The sequence below is a fragment of the Euleptes europaea genome, chromosome 1 (assembly GCF_029931775.1).
Source record: "Euleptes europaea isolate rEulEur1 chromosome 1, rEulEur1.hap1, whole genome shotgun sequence".
Lineage (NCBI taxonomy): Eukaryota > Metazoa > Chordata > Lepidosauria > Squamata > Sphaerodactylidae > Euleptes > Euleptes europaea.
Genome location: NC_079312.1, coordinates 5,314,431 through 5,335,922, shown reverse-complemented (window position 1 = coordinate 5,335,922; position 21,492 = coordinate 5,314,431). Strand labels below are relative to the sequence as shown.

General features: G+C 44.1%; 1 protein-coding gene across 1 annotated transcript; it reads left to right on the top strand.

Annotated features, from left to right (window-relative positions):
* The first annotated feature begins 433 nt into the window (after positions 1-433).
* On the top strand, positions 434-8,199 carry LOC130472618 (zinc finger protein 239-like). Its single transcript, XM_056844030.1, has 5 exons — positions 434-675; positions 2,682-2,698; positions 4,185-4,264; positions 7,279-7,620; positions 7,699-8,199. Exons 1-5 carry the CDS (start codon positions 434-436, stop codon positions 8,197-8,199), a joined length of 1,182 nt encoding a protein of 393 aa, XP_056700008.1.
* The last annotated feature ends 13,293 nt before the right edge of the window (positions 8,200-21,492 follow it).

The following is a 21,492-nucleotide window of genomic DNA, read 5'->3' as shown; positions in this document are numbered from 1 at the left end:
GAGGAGGCAACGCCGGCGGATTTTTAAAAGCACTGGTAAGCAATAAGAGAAGATTTCCTTTGCAAAATACCTTTTTTGCAAAATACCTTCCTTTGCAAAATACCTTTTTTGCAAAATACCTTCCTTTGCAAAATACCTTGCAAAATATTTTTATGGTGGAATAGTTTGGGGGAGGGCTTTGGGGGGCTGTTGCAAAGACCCCTGCAGATTTCTTTCTTTTTTTTTTTTAAAGATTTTTATTTATATATACTCCTGCAGATTTCTCATGTAAATGTGTGTGTGTGTGTTTGCGCGTGTATAAAATCTCAATGCAAAAATCAGCCTTGGTTTTTCAGGAGATCCCAGATCTGGCACTTGTCTTTACAGAAGAACCGGGCAGCGGAGGAAGGGGATCTGCTAGTCCAGGCGGAGGCTGTTTGGGGCGGAAGGGAGGATGAGGGGAGAGCCGGACTCAGCCTTCCCTGAATCAAGAAAAGGCCTTGATGCCGCCGATGCTGGGAGCGGAGTGAAGATGTGGGAAGGAGCCGTGCAGAAGAGCCTGGGAGACGACGACGTCCTCCCTCCCGATGTGCATCGCCAGCACTTCAGGCACTTCAGCAACCAGGAGGCCGAGGGCCCCCGAGAGGTCTGCAGCCGACTTCACCATCTTTGCCGCCAGTGGCTGAAGCCGGAAAGGTACAGCAAGAAGGAGATGCTGGACCTGGTGATCCTGGAGCAGTTCCTGGCCGTCCTGCCCCTGGAGATGCAGAGCTGGGTCAGGGAATGCAGGCCGGAGACCAGTTCCCAGGCGGTGGCCCTGGCAGAAGGCTTCCTCTTGAGCCAGGCAGAGGACAAGAATCAGGATCGGCAGGTGAGAAGTTTGCATCTAGGCAGTGTGCTGGAGCATAGGATAAGATCAAAGGTTCCCTCAAATTGACAGGGATTGCCACATCTTTTTGGAAACCCCCTTTGCATGTTTTCCTCTTCCTTTTCTCACCAGCCTCCCCTTTCACCAATCCCCACTTCTGTTTCAGGGGCAGGAAAGGATGGCGCAGGAGCATTACCACAGAGCAGTTTTTCCAGGTAAGATCAACATGGTTGCCGTTCACACTGGAAGGCCTCCTTGAACGTAGGGGGTTGCTCTGATGCCCTGTGGAGAGCACATATATGACTGCATATGACTATCTGCCTGCTGGACAGAAGTCGTGGGTGTGGGCTCGGTGCAGGGAGCTCCTGGCTCTCAGGAAGTGAGTTCACTTCCTTGAGGCCAAGGTAGCTCAACTGGATGAGCTGAGGCAGGCAGAGAGAATGGTGAGTAAGGACTCCAGGGATGAAATAGTCACATCCCAGTCCCAAGGTGACGGCAACCCGCCAGTCACGGATGATGGAGCCCTTGGGGAAGGAGGTCATCTCACTGAGGTAAGGGGATGTGGTACCTTAGAAGGGACCTCTTTCTTGGTGGATGAACAGATATCCTCTCGTACCGAGGATATTCCTCAGAGGGTAGGAGGGCTTCTTGTAGTGGGGGATCCTTAGGAATGTGGATAGTTGGGTTTCTGGTGGATGCATGGACTGCATGGTGACTTGCCTGCCTGGTGCGAAGGCTGCGGCCATTACCCGTCATATAGGTAGTCTGGTAGATAGTACTGGGGTGGAGCCAGTGGTCGTGGTGCACGTTGGCACCAACAATGTGGGGATGTGTAGTTTGGAGGTCTTGGAATCCAAATTTAGGTTGCTAGGCAGGAGACTAAAACCCAGGACCTCCAAGGTAGCTTTCTCAGAAATGCTACCTGTTCCACGTGCAGGACCATATAGGCAGGCACAGTTGGCAAGTCTCAATGCGTGGATGAGACGGTGGTGCAGAGAGGAGGGCTTTAGATTTGTAAGGAACTGGGCAACATTTTGGGACAAGCCGGGCCTATACAAAAGAGATGGGCTTCACTTGAACCAGGATGGAACCAGACTGCTGGTGCGTAATATAAAAAAGGTGGCAGAACAGCTTTTAAACTGAACCTGGGGGAAAGCCAACAGGAGCTGAGAAGCATCCAGTTCGGGCAGATTCAATGCACACGGACAAAGAGAAAATTGCTTCAGATTGCCCACATGGGAATGGCATAGACATGAAAGGGGATGGTAAAAAAAAGCAGGATATCCACTTAAGGATGCCCAAAGGCACTTGCCAGGCAAGTCAAAAGAGAGAGACACTGTGGAGGTGTTTCTATGCTAATGCTAGAAGCCTCCAAGCAAAAATGGGGAAGTTAGTGCATGGCTTTAAGAGAAAACATAGATGTAGTGAGCATTACAGAAACCTGGTGGAGGGGAGAGAACCAGTGGGATATGGTCATCCCTGGTTACAAACTGTGTAGAAATGACAGGGAAGGACGTATTGGTGGGGGTGTTGCTATGTATATCAAGGAAGGCATAGTGTCTAATAAGCTAGAAACCATAAAAAGGGCAGGCTCGTCCACAGAATCCTTATGGGTGACGATTCTGGGCCCCAAAGGTGATTTAGTATTGGGGATGTTCTATCGGCCCCCTGACCAAATGGCTCAGGGTGATCTTGAGATGGAGAATGAAATTAGGGAAGCATGTAAAGGTAATGAAGTAGTAATAATGGGAGACTTTAACTACCCTCATAGTGACTAAATAAATGTATGTGTAAGCACTTGTCCCCGTAGTAGTCCCATAAACAACTTCCACAGGTATACAGAGCTAACAGGTAAGTAGGCACAACTGGGGCCTAGAAGCACAGCACAGGGCCTATATGGGAAAGCAGTGGTCACATCGAGATAACATTGGCAGCCATGGCAACCCTCGTTAGGGTTCCCACGAAAGATAGCGCTGGAGCAGGAATTCAGCAGGAATTAACTTTGAGATGCACCTGGTAAAACCAGAACATGAAAACCAAAACATACACAGTCCGTTAGGCTACAGAGAGCAGCAGAAAGCAGGCCTGACATTATGCTCCAGTTATACCCCTCAGAGAGCATTACACTCATCAGAAGATAATCTGCTTAGTGGTCCCTGGCCCAAATATCTCCCCAGTTGTGCTCAGCCAGGCCCCTATGTGGTGGAATTCTCTGTCTAAGGAGATCTGAAATCTGAGAGACCCAGCTGAGTTTTGCAGGGTTTGCAGGACAGAGATGTTTCACCAGGCTTGCGCTTGAGGACAGTGACGGTTCTATTCTAAGGCGGGCCATTCATTGGGACCACTTCCTGAACCCACCCTGACTTTCTTTTGCTGGTCTCCACATCAGTCACTATATTATATCATTCTTATCCAGACTTTGTGATCCGTTCTGTGTGATTTATTTTGACCTCAATTTTGTAGTAATTTTTTTTGTATTTTAATCAATTTTTATAAGTTGGAATCTGACAAGTTTTCTAAATTTGACATAGCATTATATTTTTATTAGTATTATTTAATTATATGTGCATGTGTGTGTTTGTTTACATTTTGTAAGCCACCCTGAGCCTTATTTTGGCAGCGAAAGAATGGGGTATAAATCTAATAATAAACCGTAATAAACCAAATTATTAATAATTCTAACACTAGTTTCATTTCTGCTCTTCCTTTCTAACTGGGACTCAAGGCGATAAAAAACCCACAACCAGTAAACATATTAGATGAGAACATCAGGCAACCAGTGGATTACAAGATAGGATAACAGTATTACATTCAATAATAACATTTGAATTTAACAACACAGAATCTTTTGGAAGATGGCATAAAGTAGGCTAGGATTGTGGACTGGGGGTGAAACCTCAAAGAAGGCTTGAAAACAGAATAAATATGCGTCAGTGGCATCTCTCACCATGTCAGTTCAGTACCATGTCAAGAGGGTAACTGCTGGTCCTTCAACTAAAGCAAGGCTGCCTTTTTCCGGATGAGCCAATAGTCTTGCCACATGGAAGGAGATTCTGGGACTTGGTAGTTGTTTTTGTGTCCTTCTTTACCTCTTCCAGTTCCTTGCATTGCAGAGTTCTTCTTATATCTGTGAATTCTGACTCATTAGACAAATAGTTTTGTATATGATAACAGGACCAAGACTATTTTTGGCAAAAAGTGTATGAGAAATGAGGATGCAGGGACAGTTGTGATCATGAACCGAGAGAGGGAGAATCTAATCCCCCTGCCAAAGAATTATAACACAAAGAACTTGGAAATTATAGAACGCCTTCCACTGACCTTCTTCTCCTTCCAGGCGATGGCATAAAGCTAATGATACCTTCCTTGCCATCTCTTTGTGGTGGAGAAAAAGCGGCTTTCGTGCAGCCAGATCAGGTAAGTGTGGAACTCTGGATTGTGCCCTTGGGTGTCTCCCTGCCCTTCCCTAGGTCAAGTGGAGTCTCTCTCTATCTCCTACCTTCGTCTGCTATCTGTGCTGCTCACTGGGTAGAAAATGAAAACATCTGATGAAAGTTTGAACCCTGAAATCAAATGACTAATATAGTACTTTTGGAATGCCCCTAAGAAGGGGAAGGGTTGCTACATTATCTGTGATGACAGAGGAGTTTCTTCTCTCTCTTTTCAGGGTCTGGTGACCTTTCAGGAGGTATCTGTTCATTTCACTGAGGAGGAGTGGGCCCTGCTGGATCCAGACCAAAGAAGGCTTCACAAGGAAGTCATGGAGGACAATCATGAGAATGTGGCCTCCCTGGGTAAGGCTCTCATTTCCCTTGATTCAGACATGCTGAAGGTGGAAACCATTCCTTCTAAGAAGGACCCCAGCTCTGACCTGAATGGCCCAGGCTAGCCCGATCTCAACAGTTAATGGAAGCTAAGCAAGGTGGTTCCAGGTGGGTACTTGGATGGGAGACCACCAAGAGAGTCCAGTGTCACTATGCAGAGGAAAGTTATAGCAAACCACCTCTGTCCGTCTCTTGCCTTGAAAACCCTACGGGCTTGCCATAACTCAGTTGTGACTTGACAGCACTTTTCACCACCACCAGTAAGGGCCCTGGTAGGGCTCTTCCAATGGAGACTCTGAATAGAGGAATGTAGTAGATTTAAAGGCAGGCCAGGCAGGGGGTTCTGCATACTTACTGGACTCTGTTAGAATTAGTGTGGAAAAGAAAAATGAATTTGTAAAGAAAAACGAATATGGCAGAGAAGGAATACCCCCCCCACCCCCCTGACTGCCATTGAGGACTGGACGACCTCATGGTTCTTCAGGGGTGAAAATCCATTGGAAGGAGGGCAGGAGGGGAATTGGTCTCCATAACAGTTTGTGGGATGTCAACAAGGCCTCCTCTTGGGCCTTTCGTAGCAGCCATGGAAAGAAGCATTTGAAATAATAACAACAATAATAATATTTGAATAGAGCCCTCAATATGCATTTTCCAAAGTTTGAAAAGATCTTTACTTGCCCTGAGGACATTACACTCTCCCCTAGGACTTGAGGAAGTTAAATGTGGGGTGGAGGGGGAAGATAGGATGAATTGGGCCCCTTCTGCTGGGTTCATTCCTGTTACACCAGGCTTAGGCTAAGCCAGGCTTAGGCATGGCTCCAGATTCAGTAAAATGAGGTGGAAGATCCCGGAGGTAACAAATAAAAAAACAGGATTTCAGCAGGTGAAGTTTGGCTTTATGTCCTGATGAGCTTCAGTTGCTGAATTCCTGCCTCTGAGGCTTCTCTGGAATTCAGTTGGGCAGGTGCATTTTTCCCGTTCAAGGCAGGGGGGAAAGGCTGGCTCTGTCTACGCTTGAGTCTAATTTAAACATCTGAACATTTCTTAGAGTTGGAATGTCTAAAAGTCACTGGTCTATTTCTTTTCCCTGTAGAAGGACTTCTGCTTCTCAAACCTGATTCCATGTCCCAAGTAGAACAAGCAGGAGATCTGCTTGTCCAAGACACAGAAGAAACAGAGAGATCAGCAGGTATCTGCTTACTTATGTTGTGGAAGCGGATAGGACTTCTCTTGGGCTAAATTTCACCAGTTGGGGAATGGAGAGATTTCTCTTTGGCAACAGCCCGAGAATTGCCAGGAAAGCTTTCTTAAGTGTGAAAGTGAAGTTAAAACAGGAACAAAATGATGGCTGGTTTGTATCTAAGACTGGGAGGAAATGTGTATTGATTGCTCGGCTTTAATACACATTAATTTATTTCTGCTGCCTATTCACAGACCTGCTCAAGTTGGCTCAAAACAATAGTGTAAGATCATAAATACTACCTTAATGATTAGTTTAAAAATCCAGGGACACAAGAAGAGCACAAAAAAGCCACCAAGTTGCTTCAAAAATCTCCTGAGAACACTTCTTAAGTTAAAAGAGGACCATAAAATGGCTAAAAAGTCAAACCCCCAAGTTAAAGCCTGGTTGGAAAAGAAATGCTTTCACCTGGCTAGGTCAGCTCCAGATGAGTTTCGGGGGGGGGGGATTCCCCGGATGAGGGGCCACCACTGGAAATGCCCAGTTTCCAGTCAACACCTGCCTCAGCTTTGCAGGCAGGGCCACAGATCACAGGGTTTGGAGGCTGAACTTTTCAGGAGGTGGAAAGTATGGCGAGTTTTATAAGTGGAGCTCAGACTGGGTCTCCATAGTTCTGGTGTAAAGCTCTGCTCCAAACTCGCTGTCCAGTGAATGCAGTCAGTTCTGTCTTCAAATATAGAGATTTGCTAGAGGTCCCTCTAGTCCAGCCTCCTGTTTCACATAGTGGTCAAATAGAGCCCTTGGAAGTTTCACAACTAAAGGAGCAGATCCAGAGCATCCCTCTGCAAGAAGAGACTACCTTTAAACATGGAGGTTCCACTGACCTGCCTTTTCTTTACTGGAACTATCCTCCAAGGAAGCATCAACAGTTGATTCATACGGGGCAAGATTTGTCTCTTCTTTCTGGTTCTTTCATTATGAAGAGCAGCTAATGGCCTCCTTTACTTGATTCCACTTTTACTTGAAGGTCTTACAAGGTGTTTCTCTTTATTGCAGTGGCTGATGGTCCCCAGAAAAAGCCTGAGGGTGAACTACCACATCTCCTATTTGCTGAAAAAGAGCAGAAAAGAAACGCAAGAACAAAAAGGAAGAGGGGGAAGGAATGCTCTGCTTCTCAGGCTGCTGAATCCCAGGTGTTTGATACACAGTGGAGAATCCACACAGGGGAGAAACCTGATAAATGCTTGGAGTATAGAAGGAGCTCTGATTGGAACAGAGACTTTTGCAGCCATCAACATATTCACATTGGGGAGAAACCATATAAATGCTTGCTGTGTGGAAATAGCTTTGTTCAGGGTTCAGAGCTTACTAGACATCAGCATATCTACACTGGGGAGAAACCTTATAAATCCTTGGGGTGTAAAAAGAGCTTTGCTCAGAATTCAAACCATACTACCCATCAGCATATCCAGACTGGGGAGAAACCTTATAAATGCTTGGAGTGTGGAAAGAGCTTTGCTTCAAGTTCAGCCCTTATTAAACATCAGCGTATCCACACTGGGGAGAAACCTTATAAATGCTTGGAGTGTGGAAAGAGCTTTGTTCAGGGTTCACAGCTTACTATCCATCAGCGTATCCACACTGGGGAGAAACCTTATAAATGCTTGGAGTGTGGAAAGAGCTTTGCTTCAAGTTCAAGCCTTGCTAAACATCAGCGTATCCACACTGGGGAGAAACCTTACAAATGCTTGGAGTGTGGAAAGAGCTTTGTTCAGGGTTCACAGCTTACTATCCATCAGCGTATCCACACTGGGGAGAAACCTTATAAATCCTTGGGGTGTAAAAAGAGCTCTGCTGGGAGTTCAAACCTTACTATCCATCAGCGTATCCACACTGGGGAGAAACCTTACAAATGCCTGGAATGTGGAAAGAGCTTTGTTCAGAGTTCCCATCTTACTACCCATCAGCATATCCACACTGGGGAGAAACCTTATAAATGCTTGGAGTGTGGAAAGAGCTTTGCTTCAAGTTCAGGCCTTGCTAAACATCAGCGTATCCACACTGGGGAGAAACCTTATAAATGCTTGGAGTGTGGAAAGAGATTTGTTCAGGGTTCACAGCTTACTAGACATCAGCGTATCCACACTGGAGAGAAACCTTATAAATGCTTGGAGTGTGGAAAGAGCTTTGCTCAGAGTTCACAGCTTACTATCCATCAGCGTATGCACACTGGAGAGAAACCTTATAAATGCTTGGAGTGTGAAAAGAGCTTTACTCGGAGTTCAAACCTTACTATCCATCAGCATATCCACACTGCGGAGAAACCTTACAAATTCTTGGAGTTCTGAAAGAACTTTGGTGTGAATAGAAATCTTAATGGATAAGATTCCCCTATGGCTTTCACCACATGAGGTTCTATTTAAGAGTAGGATAGGTATAAAAAAACCACTGGCTTACACTGGATTTATGGCCCATTCCTGAAACCGCAGGCAGGCTGGGGTGGTTGGCTGGGGCGCAGCAATGGTGCTGCCGATAGGCCTCCTAAGTGGCTTTGGGGCGGCATGCGCCACCAAGAAAAATAAAAAAGTTGCAAAAGAAGCAAGAGGGCAAGGAGCAGGGTGGCAGGGCAGGGATTCCGTGACGCAGAGATGCCGTGGCGCGGCCTGAGGCAAGGCCGGCTGAGATCACTGCACAACTTCTGTTGTCATTTTTGCATTGAGGGGCAACAGGAAGGGAACATTATAGATTCTCCCATCCCCCTTCATAAAAAACATCAGAAAAATGACTTTTTTCTCCTTAACACAGCAGTACTTTGATTGTATATGAGAACATGGCTAAAATATCTGTTTCAAGGTACTGAAATCCATATAGGAATGGGTAAGCAGTTTTTTTTGGTGGGAATAAGCATGTCACATATTTTGAGCTTTGGGACCTAACCGCTCAATGCTGTAGTCCAGCATACTGACAAATAGATATGCATTGAGGATTCCCAGGAGCATGGGGACTGATTTCAGAGCATGACTAGCATGTGGGGGGAAGGGGCTTAAGCCTCACAATGTGATATGGCTAGAATTTGCTCCATTGCGGAAACTTGCATGTACCAAGGAACTCTGCATGCAAGTTCCCCCTCTGTCTGTGTCCCAGGCCCAGTTGGGCTGCCAGGTTCCTTGGAATTCAGTTCCAAGCATGAAATTCCACTAGGTGAAACGATAACCACCTTCAAGTACTTGAAGGGCTGTCATACAGAGGATGGTGCCAAGTTGTTTTCTGTTGCCTCAGAAGGTCAGATCAGAACCAACGGGTGGAAAGTAAATCAAAAGAGCTTTTGGCTCAGCATTAGAAAGAACTTCCTGACAGTTACAGCGGTTCATCAGTGGAACAGGCTGCCTTGGGAGGTGGTGAGCTGTCCTTTGGAGGTTTTAAAACAGAAGCTAGATATCCATCTGACAGCAATGCTGATTCTGTGAACTTAGGCAGCTCATGAGAAGGTGGGCCATGAAGGGTCAATGCTCGGATCTCGTGGCCCTTTCTTACGTGCCCAGGGTAATGTCGATTGCCACTTTAGAATCAGGAAGGAATTTTCCTTCAGGCCAGACTGGCCAGGGATCCTGGAGGTTTTTTGCCTTCCTCTGGGTCTAGAGCAGGGGTCACTAGGGATAGTTGAGGGGGGGGGGAAATAGTTGTGATTTTCCTGCCTTTTTCAAGGGGTTGGACCAGATGACCTTGGAGGTCTCTTGCAACTATTCTTCTGTGTTTCTAAACGAGGCCCAGATTATACAGCTGTTGAACTGGTATTGGTTATGGCATGCTCTGTTCTCAACAAAGATATTTGAAATACAATTTATTACAAAATGGGAGTTATTTGTCCTACCCTGTGAAGACATTTTATGGATTTCCACGATCATCACTCAAATTTTTCCTACCATTGGTGGTCTCTGGTATTCCACTGTATTCTCTGGTAGACAGCTTTAGGTGCTTTTGTCAGGAAGTGTTAGGAGACCCAGCGTGGTGTAGTGGTTAACAGTGGTGGACTCTAATCTGGAGAACCAGATTTGTTGCCCCACTACTACACATGAAGCCTGCTGGGTGACCTTGGGCTAGTCACAGTTCTCTCCAAACTCTCTCAGCCCCACCTATTTCACAAGGTGCCTGTTGTGGAGAATGGGAAGGTGATTGTAAGCTACTTTGAGATACCTTAAGGTAGAGAAAAGCAGGATATTAAAACCAATTTTTCTTCTGCTTCTCTTAAAGAATGTATAGGCCACCTCTCCAGATGCCTGCTCAAGGTTGCTCACCATCAAACTGCTCTTATACTGTTGAAGGCTTTCACGGTCAGAGTTCATTGGTTCTTGTAGGTTATCTGTGTGTCAGCGAGGGCGTCCAGTCGAGCCCCAGATAAGCAGACTCTGTGTCTCCTTCCCACCCACCCCCGTTCTCTTTCCTTTGATCGCCTGGCATTAGCGTTTCTGTAGAGATCCAGGTGAGATCTCTGGCGCCGTGGAACAAATGCCTGGGAGCCCAGTGATCGCCCGGCAGCCTGCTAGACAATCTCACCAGGAGGTTTAGTAGAGGGCAATCACCGGCGAACATTTCCTTACTGTCACCTTATATCCTTTTATATTCAAAACAACTCTGCTGCACCCTTTCATGTCCTACCGCTGATGTAATCAATTATATTGTATGTTCCCTATAAAGTTGACCACTGTTTCCCTAATCCGTATTCCAACCTTAAGTTTGTTAGATGTCCTGAACCCATTTACTTTCTTAATAAAAATTTTAAACTCTCTGCAATGTCTGGAGTAAAGTTTACTATTGCTGAAATGCAACGAGGTACTGAAGCCTGACACCGGGCTGTGTGACCGTGGTCTTGGTATTTTCTTTCCTGACGTTTCGCCAGCAGTTGTGGCAGGCATTTTCAGAGGAGTAACACTGAAGGACACTGTGGTGTTCTTGGGTTTGGGGTCTTCAGTCTGAATCAAGTTCTTTAGACTGCCGCATGCACACTTACCACAAAAGCCTCCCGCCGGAGGAGAAGATGGACTGGGCAACCCTATGGATTACCCATGTCAACATTCGGCATAGAATCATAGAGTTGGAAGGGACCACCAGGGTCATCTAGTCCAACTCCCTGCACAATGCAGGAAATTAACAACTACCTCCCCCCCACATCCCCAGTGACCCCAACCCTCCCCCCGCCATGCAGGATCCCACAATCAAAGCTCTCCCAACAGATGGCCATCCAGCCTCTGCTTAAAGACCTCCAAAGACAAGGACTCCCCCCCCCCGAGGCAGTGCATTCCACCACTGAACAGCCCTCACCATCAGAAAGTTCTTCCTAAGGTTTAGGTGGAATCGCTTTTCTATTAGTTTAAATCCATTACTCCGTGTCCTAGTCTCTGGAGCAACAGAGAACAAACTGGTTCCCTTATCAACATGACATCCCTTCAAATATTTAAACATGGCTATCATGTCTCCCCTCAGCCTTCTCCAAACTAAACAAACCCGACTCCCTAAGTCTCTCCTCATACGGCATGGATTCCAGACCTCTGACCATTCTGGTCGCCCTCCTCTGGACACGTTCCAACTTGTCAACATCCTTCTTAAATTGTGGAGCCCAAAACTGGACACAGTATTCCAAGTGAGGTCTGACCAATGCAGAATACAGTGGTAGTATTACTTCTCTTGATCTAGACACAATACTCCTATTGATGCAGCCCAGAATTGCATTGGCCTTCTTAGCCGCCATATCCCACTGTTGACTCATATTCAGTTTGTGGTCCACTAAGACTCCCAGTTCTCTTTCACATGTACTGTTGTCAAGCCAACTAACTCCCATCCTGTACCTGTGCCTTCTGCCTAGGTGAAGTACCTTACACTTATCCCTATTGAAATCCATTTTATTGCTTATGGCCCAGCTCTCCAGTCTATCAAGGTCATTCTAAACACTGACCCTATCCTCCGGGGTATTAACTACCTGAGAAGTGATATGTTATCTTATTCAGCCAGTCACCCACTAAGCAGGACTCAATGACTTTACCTACTTTTAAAAAGCAAGTCTTTTTATTGATGAACTTACAGTAAAAATGTATATATATATATATATGTATATGCAAGTTCAAAGTCTTCACATTCATAGACAATGTATGTAGTGACAATGTATTTTACAATGTATGCAGTAAAGCAAGCAAGTTCTACATACTATTTAGTTTTGTAATCTAACTTCAAATTATAACAGTCAAATAAGTCTGATTTAGTTCAAAGTAATTCACAATATCTAGAATAATATATATAAAGCCAAACATACCAATAGCTTTCTTCTTGAGACCCTCTGAGAGAGGTCTGAAGATCTAGCCTTTCTGTGCCTGTATTTATACTGTTTCAAGCACAGTTAATGATGCTGATCTTGAAAGGATAAAAATTTCCTTTCTTATTGCCCATGCCTCCTTCCCATTACCAAATATGGGCATCCTGTCTATCAGGCTATTTTCCCTAACTATAAACAATCAGTTTTGAGCTTTATGATCACTCTATATGTTCAATTTTAACACCATTCTCATCTCCAGCAAAATACGCTTTGATTAAACCCATTCATGAATCAGTAGCATCTTGTATACGTTTAAATCATAAAATACAATTATTGCTTACATTGCATTATTACATCTCAGTCAGCCTATCATACCATCTGGATAGCTGCTTGTGGTTGTATGAAAATTTTCACTCATGGGAACTAGCCATGAGGATTAAAATGTCATGAGGTTTAAAGTTATCTTGAGAATTATTTTCCTTTCCCCAGCTGGCAATGAGTCATAGAGTGAGAAGGAAAAAGTTTCATCTGTGCTGACATTGCAATTGTAAAAGCACAAATCTCTAACAATGAATATCCAGGCTTTTCTGTCTTAGAAACCTCTGCTGTATTCTGTTTGCAGTTCAGTTTGTGTAGTTTGTATGTGTAGTTTTAGGTTTTACAATGAATAATTGCTGCATATGTACAACACAATCTTATAGTTCATGTGCTGATATGTCAAAGCCTGTGACACCACCTTCTCTCTTTGCCTTTACATCGTCTTGTCATGGGGTCTACAGCAAATCAGTCTTCTAAACATTGGTTAAGTCTTCATCTTAGCACTCAAGGGATGTTTTTGGGGAGCTGGGAGTATGAGAGAAAGCCTTTGCTGAAGATGTTTTCAAGCTAGAGTGTTTTCTGGCAGATTCGAAAAAATCTGTGGCAGATTCGTAATGCTACTCAATCATAACCACTAATGTATAGCCTAACAGCTTTCCTCTTCTGTCTTTTCTTACCCAAACGTTTAATTGAATAAAGAAGCAATCAGCCTTTGTCCACTCTCAATGACCACCCAACTTGTGTAGTCACCCTGCTCCAGGGCACGAATTTGTTATAAATATTGCCCATTTTGCTATGCTTCCTTGTATTTTGTTTTGGATCCAAAAGCTGTGCCCTGTACTACTGCTGTACAGCTTAAGAACATAAGAAAGGCCCTACTGGATCAGACCAAGACCCATCAAGTCCAGCAGTCTGTTCACACAGTGGCCAACCAGGTGCCTCTAGGAAGCCACAACAAGATGACTGCAGCAGCACCATCCTGCCTGTGTTCCACAGCACCTAATATAATAGGCATGCTCCTCTGATACTAGAGAGAATAGGTATGCAGCATGACTAGTATCCGTTTTAACTAATAGCAATTAATACCCTTTTCCTCCATGAATATGTCAGCTCCCCTCTTAAAGCCTTCCAAGTTGGCAGCCATCACCACATCCTGGGGCAGGGAGTTCCACAATTTAACAATGTGTTGTGTGAAAAAATACTTCCTTTTATCTGTTTTGAATCACCTTCCAGCTTCAGCAGATGACCTTGTGTTCTAGTATTATGGGAGAGGAAGAAAACCAGGCATAATTTTATAGACCTCTATCATGTCACCCCTTAGCCACCTTCTTTCCAAGCTAAACTGCCCTAAGTGTCTTAACTGCTCCCCATAGGACAGTTGCTCTAGTTCCCTAATCATTTTGGTTGCTCTTTTCTGCACTTTCTCAAGCTCTGTAATATCCTTTTATAGGTGTGGTGACCAGAACTGTACACAGTATTCCAAGTGTGGCCTCACCATAGATTTGTACAAGGGCAGTATGATATCAGCAGTTTTATTCTCTATTTCTCGTCTAATTATGGCCAGCATGGAATTTGCCTTTTTTACAGCAGCCGCACACTGGTTGACATCTTCATTGAGCTACCCACTACCACCCCAAGATCCCTTTCTTGGTCTGTCGCTGCCCGCACAGATCCCATCAGTGTATATGTGAAGTTGGGATTTTTTGCCCCAATATGCATCACTTTACACTTACTCACATTGAATCTCATTTGCCATTTTGCAGCTTCTTCTTTTCAAGCAGCTGCTACCACGGACACCCTCCTCCTCCTCTGATGGGTAGCTATAAATCCCCTTTATCCCTTTTTGCCTATAGATCTTGTGTGTGTTTGTACGCTCTCAGATTGTGTCCCTGTGTGCACTTGTACCCCTTTTAAATCCCTTCAAGTAAAAACACTTTTTAAAAAATACCGTTGTTTATTCTTTATTGAAAGCTTTTCCCACTGATTTGCTCCTCCCTCACATACATTGGATAAAGATTCTGCTTGAAAACCTCTCACAGTGCTCTAGGTGTCTCTGTAGCTAAATTCCCCCTCTAATCAGGAGACCCCCATCTACTTCCCTAACAATGCTGCCTAACTCCATTTTAAAGCCAGCTATGTTTATGGCCCTAACTACATCCAGTGCCAGTGAACTCCATTATTTAATCACTTGTTAGCTAATGTTCAGTTGCTGCTTGTACATGGAGCTGAAGATGCTTTCATCTAAGGTGGCTACACATCTAGCTTCCTATGTTGAGGCCACCTGAAGCAGAGCCCCTGAAGATGATTGCAGTAGTTGGGTAGGTCCATATGGGAGTAGGAAGACCTGATGGTATGGTGGGGCCATAAGGCTGCCAATCTCCAGGAGGGACCTGGAGTTCTCCTGGAATTGCACCTGATCTCCCAATGATAGAGATCAGTTTCCCCTTACAGATGAGACTGTTGTGACCTGCTCCCTCTAGAAAGTAATGTATGGGAACTAGCGCAGTCAGTTAGGGTCCTTGCATTATCTATCCACTAGGGTTGTCAGGTCCTTCTTCACCACTGGCAGGAAGGTTTTGGGGCAGAGCTTGAGGAGGGCAGGGTTTGGGGAGGGAATTAAATGCCATAGAGTCCAATTAACATGGTGGCCATTTTCTCCAGGTGAACTGATCTCTATTAGCTGGAGTTGTAATAGCAGATGATCTCCAGCTAGTACCAGAAGGCTGGAAACCCTACTATCCACTCAGCCCTTATTTTTAGAATCTGCAAATAAAGAATGGAAATAAGATTGATAAAAGCTGCAAGCCTGTCCCAAACCAGCCAGCATGCAACTTTCCTATAACAGAAAGCAAATTAATTGGGTGATAGACAGCAGGAGTCTTTTTCTTGGTATTGTAATAGATTGGGTGATTTCTGCTTCTGACAAGGTATTAGGCATTTCGGAGTTATTGTTGCATGTACATCAGGATGATAGCAAAGAGGTCTCCCACTTCACATTGAACTAAATCACTTCACTTTTGTTGTGAGATGTTCCTTGGTATTCAGATCAGGCCTCAGTATGATAATGTAGCATTTGGGAAGGAAGATGCAACCCAAAAGCCCAGCACTGGAGGCCAAGATGGAGAAGACCTGCACGGCTACCATGTATTTCCCCTTCGTGCTCAGGTAGGTGGGCACAAAGGACACCCATACGCTGCAGAACACCAGCATGCTGAAGGTGATCAGCTTGGCTTCGTTGAAGGCCCCAGGAAGCTTCCTGGCTAGGAAAGCCACCATGAAGGAGATGGCAGCCAAGAAGCCCAGGTAGCTCAGAGCACCATAAAACATGGCCACAGACCCTTCATTGCATTGTAGTGTGATCAGTCCATGCTGGGAGTGCATGTCAGACTCTGGGAAAGGGGGAGACATGCAAAGCCAGATGACACAAAGGCCAACTTGGACAGTGGAACAAGAAATGACAATAGAGTTTGCAAGACTCTTCCCCAGAAATTTTCTCATCCTGTTCCCTGGCTTGGTGGCCATGAAGGCCACCACCACAGTGATGGTTTTGGCCAACACAGAAGAGATGGCAACTGTGTAGATGGTGCTGAAGGCAGTTTGTCGCAGAAGACAGGTCACCTTCCTTGGCTGGCCGATGAATAGAAGGGAGGACAGAAAGGAAAGCAGGAGGGAGACAAGGAGAATGTAGGAGAGATCCCTGTTGTTGGCTTTGACTACAGGAGTGTGTAGGAATTTAGTGAAGAGTCCTAAAACAAAACTAGTGATCAGGGACAAAAACAGAGGAAAGACAGCTAGGCTGATCCCCAAAGGTTCTTCAAAAGACAGGAAGGTTGTAGCCTTCGGAACACATTGAGTTTGGTCCTTGTTTGGATGCTGATCTTCTGGACATTTGTCACAACGGTCTGCATCTGGAAAGAACGTGAGTGACTTTAATGTTAGGAATATCTGCCTTATATATACAGTAATCTGTGTTCTAAAATATTAAGGAAAGGACATTTCTGCACATGATACCATTGATCTACGAATATTGTACCTTTGAATGCCATTTGTGCTGGGTGGTCTAACTAGCCACTGTGAAAAATTGCGGAACTATATTGAGTCACTGGAAAAAGCCAATCATGCTAGGAAAAGTTGAAGGCAGCAGGAAAAGAGGAAGACCCAAGAAGAGATGGATTGGTTCTAAAAAGAAGCCATGGCCCTCTACTGGCATGACCTGAGCAAGGCTGTTAAAGATAGGATGTTTTGGAGGACATTGACTCATAGCATCACCATGAGTTGGAGGCGACCACACAGCACTTAACACACACACATTGACCTTTAGTCTTATTCTTATCTGAGAGGTCAGCGCCCAAGAATATGTAGATGGAACTGGGTGTGAGGGCAACATTCCTTCTTGTGCCATCAACAATGATGACAACAGAGCCCTCTCACCTTTTAAGAATTGGGCAGAGACTGCCCTCCTCTGGCAAAATGGATGGAATTGTGTCCCTCCTATAGAACCAGCCACTGTCAAAGACCTGGCTGTTGATTTTGAAGGGTCTTCATATAATCTAAGAGCATGTGAGAGGGCAGATGTTCCTATGGCAGGTGCATGAATTGCCATGTGCATTTTGGTAGCATAATAGCATACAGAGAGGAGGGGAGCCTCTGGATGTCTACAACTGTTTTAATTGAAAGTGGGGGGGATAACACTGGTAAAATTTAAGAAATATTGTCATTGGGTATTGTGTTGACAAACATGGAAAACATTACAAATAATAAAACCACCATAACTCAATAACAATACTGCAAATAATAAACACAGGTACAATCATCTGGAAAGTGGTTCATTCATTCACCATGAGGGAGAATAAAATTGTCTTGACTTGGCTCCTAAATCTAGACTAAGGGGTCACCCACCAAGAGTCCTCAAGCAGGGTTGGAAAAGCAGAAAAGGCTCCTCCCTCCACTTGCTACTGATAATCTTGAGGGATAGCCCCAAGCAGAGGACACTGCAGTGATCAAAGTGGGATGTTGCCAGGAAGAATAGACTTCTCACAAGGCTCTCTCTGGAGGAAGAGGGCATATCCACCTACGTTGGAGGAAGATACCATGAGGGTCTTCCAAAAAAGAAAAAGGCCAGACCAAAGAATACACTCTAGCTGCACACTGGACCCTTAAATGGGAGTGCTGAATTTAGGACACTGGGAAAGAGTAAATTAGAAAAGTTCTTACCAAACACTGGAAGCAGAGATGAAGCTGCTGGATTGACCCATATCGTTGGTCTGTTTATCTTAGTGCTGTCTACTCTAACAGGCAGAAGCTCTTAAATATCTCCAGGAGATACTGTACTTCTGGCACTGATACCAGAGATTATTATTTTCTTTCAGGCGAGACTGCTAAGAGTTGAACCCCATGAATTTTCCAGACAGTCAGGGGAGGTAGCAGGAGCACCATTAGTTGGGGTGACAGACAAAACACTGATGGGTGGAAAGGACTGGTTACATCTTGCCTCTTTGCCTCGGTTTCTGCCCCGCAATATTATTTCTTTGGCCTTACTTACCTTCCTGTGTGGAAATTGTCCCTTCTGAGCATCGAACGCAATCATAGCAGCAAAATGCCTTTCCTTCCTGGCTCTTCTTGGCATATCCAGGCTTACAGCTTTCAGTACACCTAGAATGGGTAACAGACTAACCAGAAAGTCGCCAAAAAAGAAAGAGAAAGGTCCTTGCAAAAAGGAAAGAAGAAGAAAAACAGAAGGTTGGGCCTTCTAACATATAATATACAAGGCAAATATCAGCAAAAATTAATCACATAGTTTTGTCTGACATATTTGTTTGTTTATTTATGTTATATAAAATAAGATTTGGGTTGCAGAACCAACTAAAAGTCTAAAAAGCAAAATGGAAGCAAAGCATGTTAACATGCCAAATTACAAAACAGGATCCAATTCATATCAAACTACGCACAGTAGCATAGACCACAATTCCTAATAATTCATCCACATGTTGTGAATAATTTTGTACAGTTTTTGCTCTTGTGGGAACCATTCTACCATCAGATACAGTGTAATTTGGCTTATGTTATGTATATGCAATCTAGAATCATAGAACAGAATAGAATCATAGAGTTGGAAGGGACAACAAGGGTCATCTAGTCCAACAGCCTGCACAATGCAGGAAATTCACACCTCTCCCACCCCACACCCCCAATGACCCCAATTCCATGCCCAGAAGATGGCCAAGATGCCCACCCTCTCTTGATCTGCCTAAGGTCATAGAATCAGCATTGGCCATTCTCAAGTCTCTGGTACAGAGGATGATCTTACGGACATGTTACATATCATTGTTATAAGTTCAGTAATTTCCCATTAGAGTTCTTGAAGAACTCTAGGATGAATACCTTCTGGTCCCTGTGACTTGTTAGTTTGCAGTTTGTCTAGATGTTCTAGAATGTCCGGCCTTATTACCACTATTTACCCCAACTCCTCATTCTCCCCTCCTCAAAACATCTGTTCAGGAAAAGGCATCTGCCCTATATCTTCAACAGTGAAGACAGATGAGAAGAATTTATTTAGTTTCTGAGCAATCGCTTTATTCTTGCTTATTGTTCCTTGAATCCCATTGTCATCCAATGGTCCAACTGCTTCCCTTGCTGGTTTTTCTGCTCCTAATGTACTTAAAGAATTTCTTATTGTTGATCTTGATGTGTTTAGCAACATGTCCTTCAAAATCCTTTTTTGCATCTCTAATGGCCCAGGCTAGTCTGATCTCATCAGATCTCAGAAGCTAAGCAGGGTCAGCCCTAGTTAGTATTTGGATGGGAGACCACTAAGGAAGTCTAGGGTTGCTATTCAGAGGAAGGCAATGGCAAACCACCTCTTTTAGTATTTTGCCTTGAAAACCCCATAAGGGGTCCCCATAAGTCAACTGCGACTTGATGGCACTTTACACACACACAATTGTTTGCTTGCATTTCCATTTGTGCAAGTTTGTGTTTGCTTTTGTTTGCCTCATTTGGGAAAGCCCTCCAGTTTCTGAAGGAAGCCTTTTTCTCTCTGATAGCTTCCTTCACCTTACCCGTTAACCATGGTGGTGACCTCTTGTACTTATTACCATGTGACCTGCAGTATACAATCTAGCTGAGCCTCTAGTATTGAGGATCTGAGTAACCCCAAGCCCTTGCCAGAGATCTAACCCTTCTAATTGTTCCTTTTCAACTTCCTTTTTACCAGGTTCCTCATTTTAGAGGTTCCCTCTTTTAAAGTCAAATGTAATTGTTTGAGATTTCTCAGGCACTTTCTCACATACATGTAAATTAAATCTGATGCCATTGTGGTCACTGTTGCCAATTGGTTCAACCACATACACATCCCACAGAAAGTCAATGGCAGCACCACTGAGTATTTGTTAGTCTTAAGTCCAGGATAGAGTATTAAGTCCAGGATAGCCTACTCTTGTTGGGTCCATGACCATCTGTTCAAGGGCACAGTGATTGAGGATGTCTAGAAATTGTATCTCTTTGGCTTGACTGGGGCATTGACTTATCAGTCAATGTAAGGGTAATTAAAGTACCCTATTATTACTACTTCATCATCTTTGTATGCATCCCTAATTTCATTCTCCACCTCTAGATTACCCTGAGCCTTTTGGTCAGGGGGTTGATAGAACGTCCCCAGTACTAATTAACCTTTGGGGCCTGGTATAGGCCCACACAAGGATTCTGTGGACAAGTCTGCCTTTTTTATTTCTAGTTTATTAGACACTATGCCCTCCTTGATATACAAAGCCACACACACCCCCCCCAATACACTCTTCCCTGTAATTTTTATAGTTTGTATCCAGGGATGACCACATTCCAATAGTTTTCTCTCTTCTACCTGGTTTCTGTAATGCTCACTATATCTATGCATTTTCTTAAAACCAAGCACTCTAGCTCCCCCAGGCCTTTTTACCTTTGTCTATTTGCAATGAGTCTGCCCGAACTGGATGTGTCTCAGCTCCTGTCATCTTTCCTCCCCAGGTTCAATTTAAAGCTACTCTGCCACCTTTGTATGTTACATACCAGCAGTCTGGTTCCATCCTGGTTCAAGTGGAGCCCATACCTTTTGAATAGGCCCTGTTTATTCACATTGCCTGTTTTATGATCTTATAAATTAAATAAGTAAGAATGAGGAGTTGCCCTGAGTCCTATTGACACAGAAAGCAGGTGCATAAAATAAATTCATTCATTTTTGTTTTGACATATAGTAACCAAATGATTACTAGATCTTAAAAAATTAGAAATGGAATTAAAGGAAACCAATGGATTTCCCCACCTGGTTTAACCTCTTGGGGTACACAAGGGCATCCTGGTCAATGGTGAGCTTTAGGTCTGGCAATGTCTGACTCTCTACACTCCCCACTTTCACTGCAACAACAGACTTATTGGGGAATCCCATCCATTTCATGATATCAAAATCCATGGCAACATTCCCATCCTGATCCAAATATGTCTCACCCATGGAAGTGTTATAAAGAGGAATGTTCTTTAGGAAAGTGTGAAACTGGAATGAAAGAGAAAAACCAGGCACTTAGAAACCAGGAGTTCAGAGTAATAGCTCAACCCAGTTCATTTGGAGGTCTGTTCAAAACATTTATATGCCACCTTTTCACCCAAATAAGGTCCACAAGGCAGCGAAGGTCAAGGCATTAAAACATTTAAAAACATTAAAACAACATTCAAATATATAGCTCTCTCTCTCTCTGTGTTTTGCCATCAAGTTACAGTTGACTTAGGGCAACACCAAGACAAGAGATGTTCAGAGTGGTTTTGCCATTGTCTGTCTGTCTGTGTCTGTCTGTCTGTCTGTCTCTCTCTCTAATTAACAATACAATAATAACATATAGACCTATGAAAAACTTTTTTTTAATATACTGGGAAAAAAGCATATTACATATTATTAGGAGGATAAAAAAATTCAAGACTGGAGAAAGACTAAACCTTTCTAGCAGATTTTTTTTGGGGGGGAAATTGCCAGGTCTTGTTCAGTTGATATGTG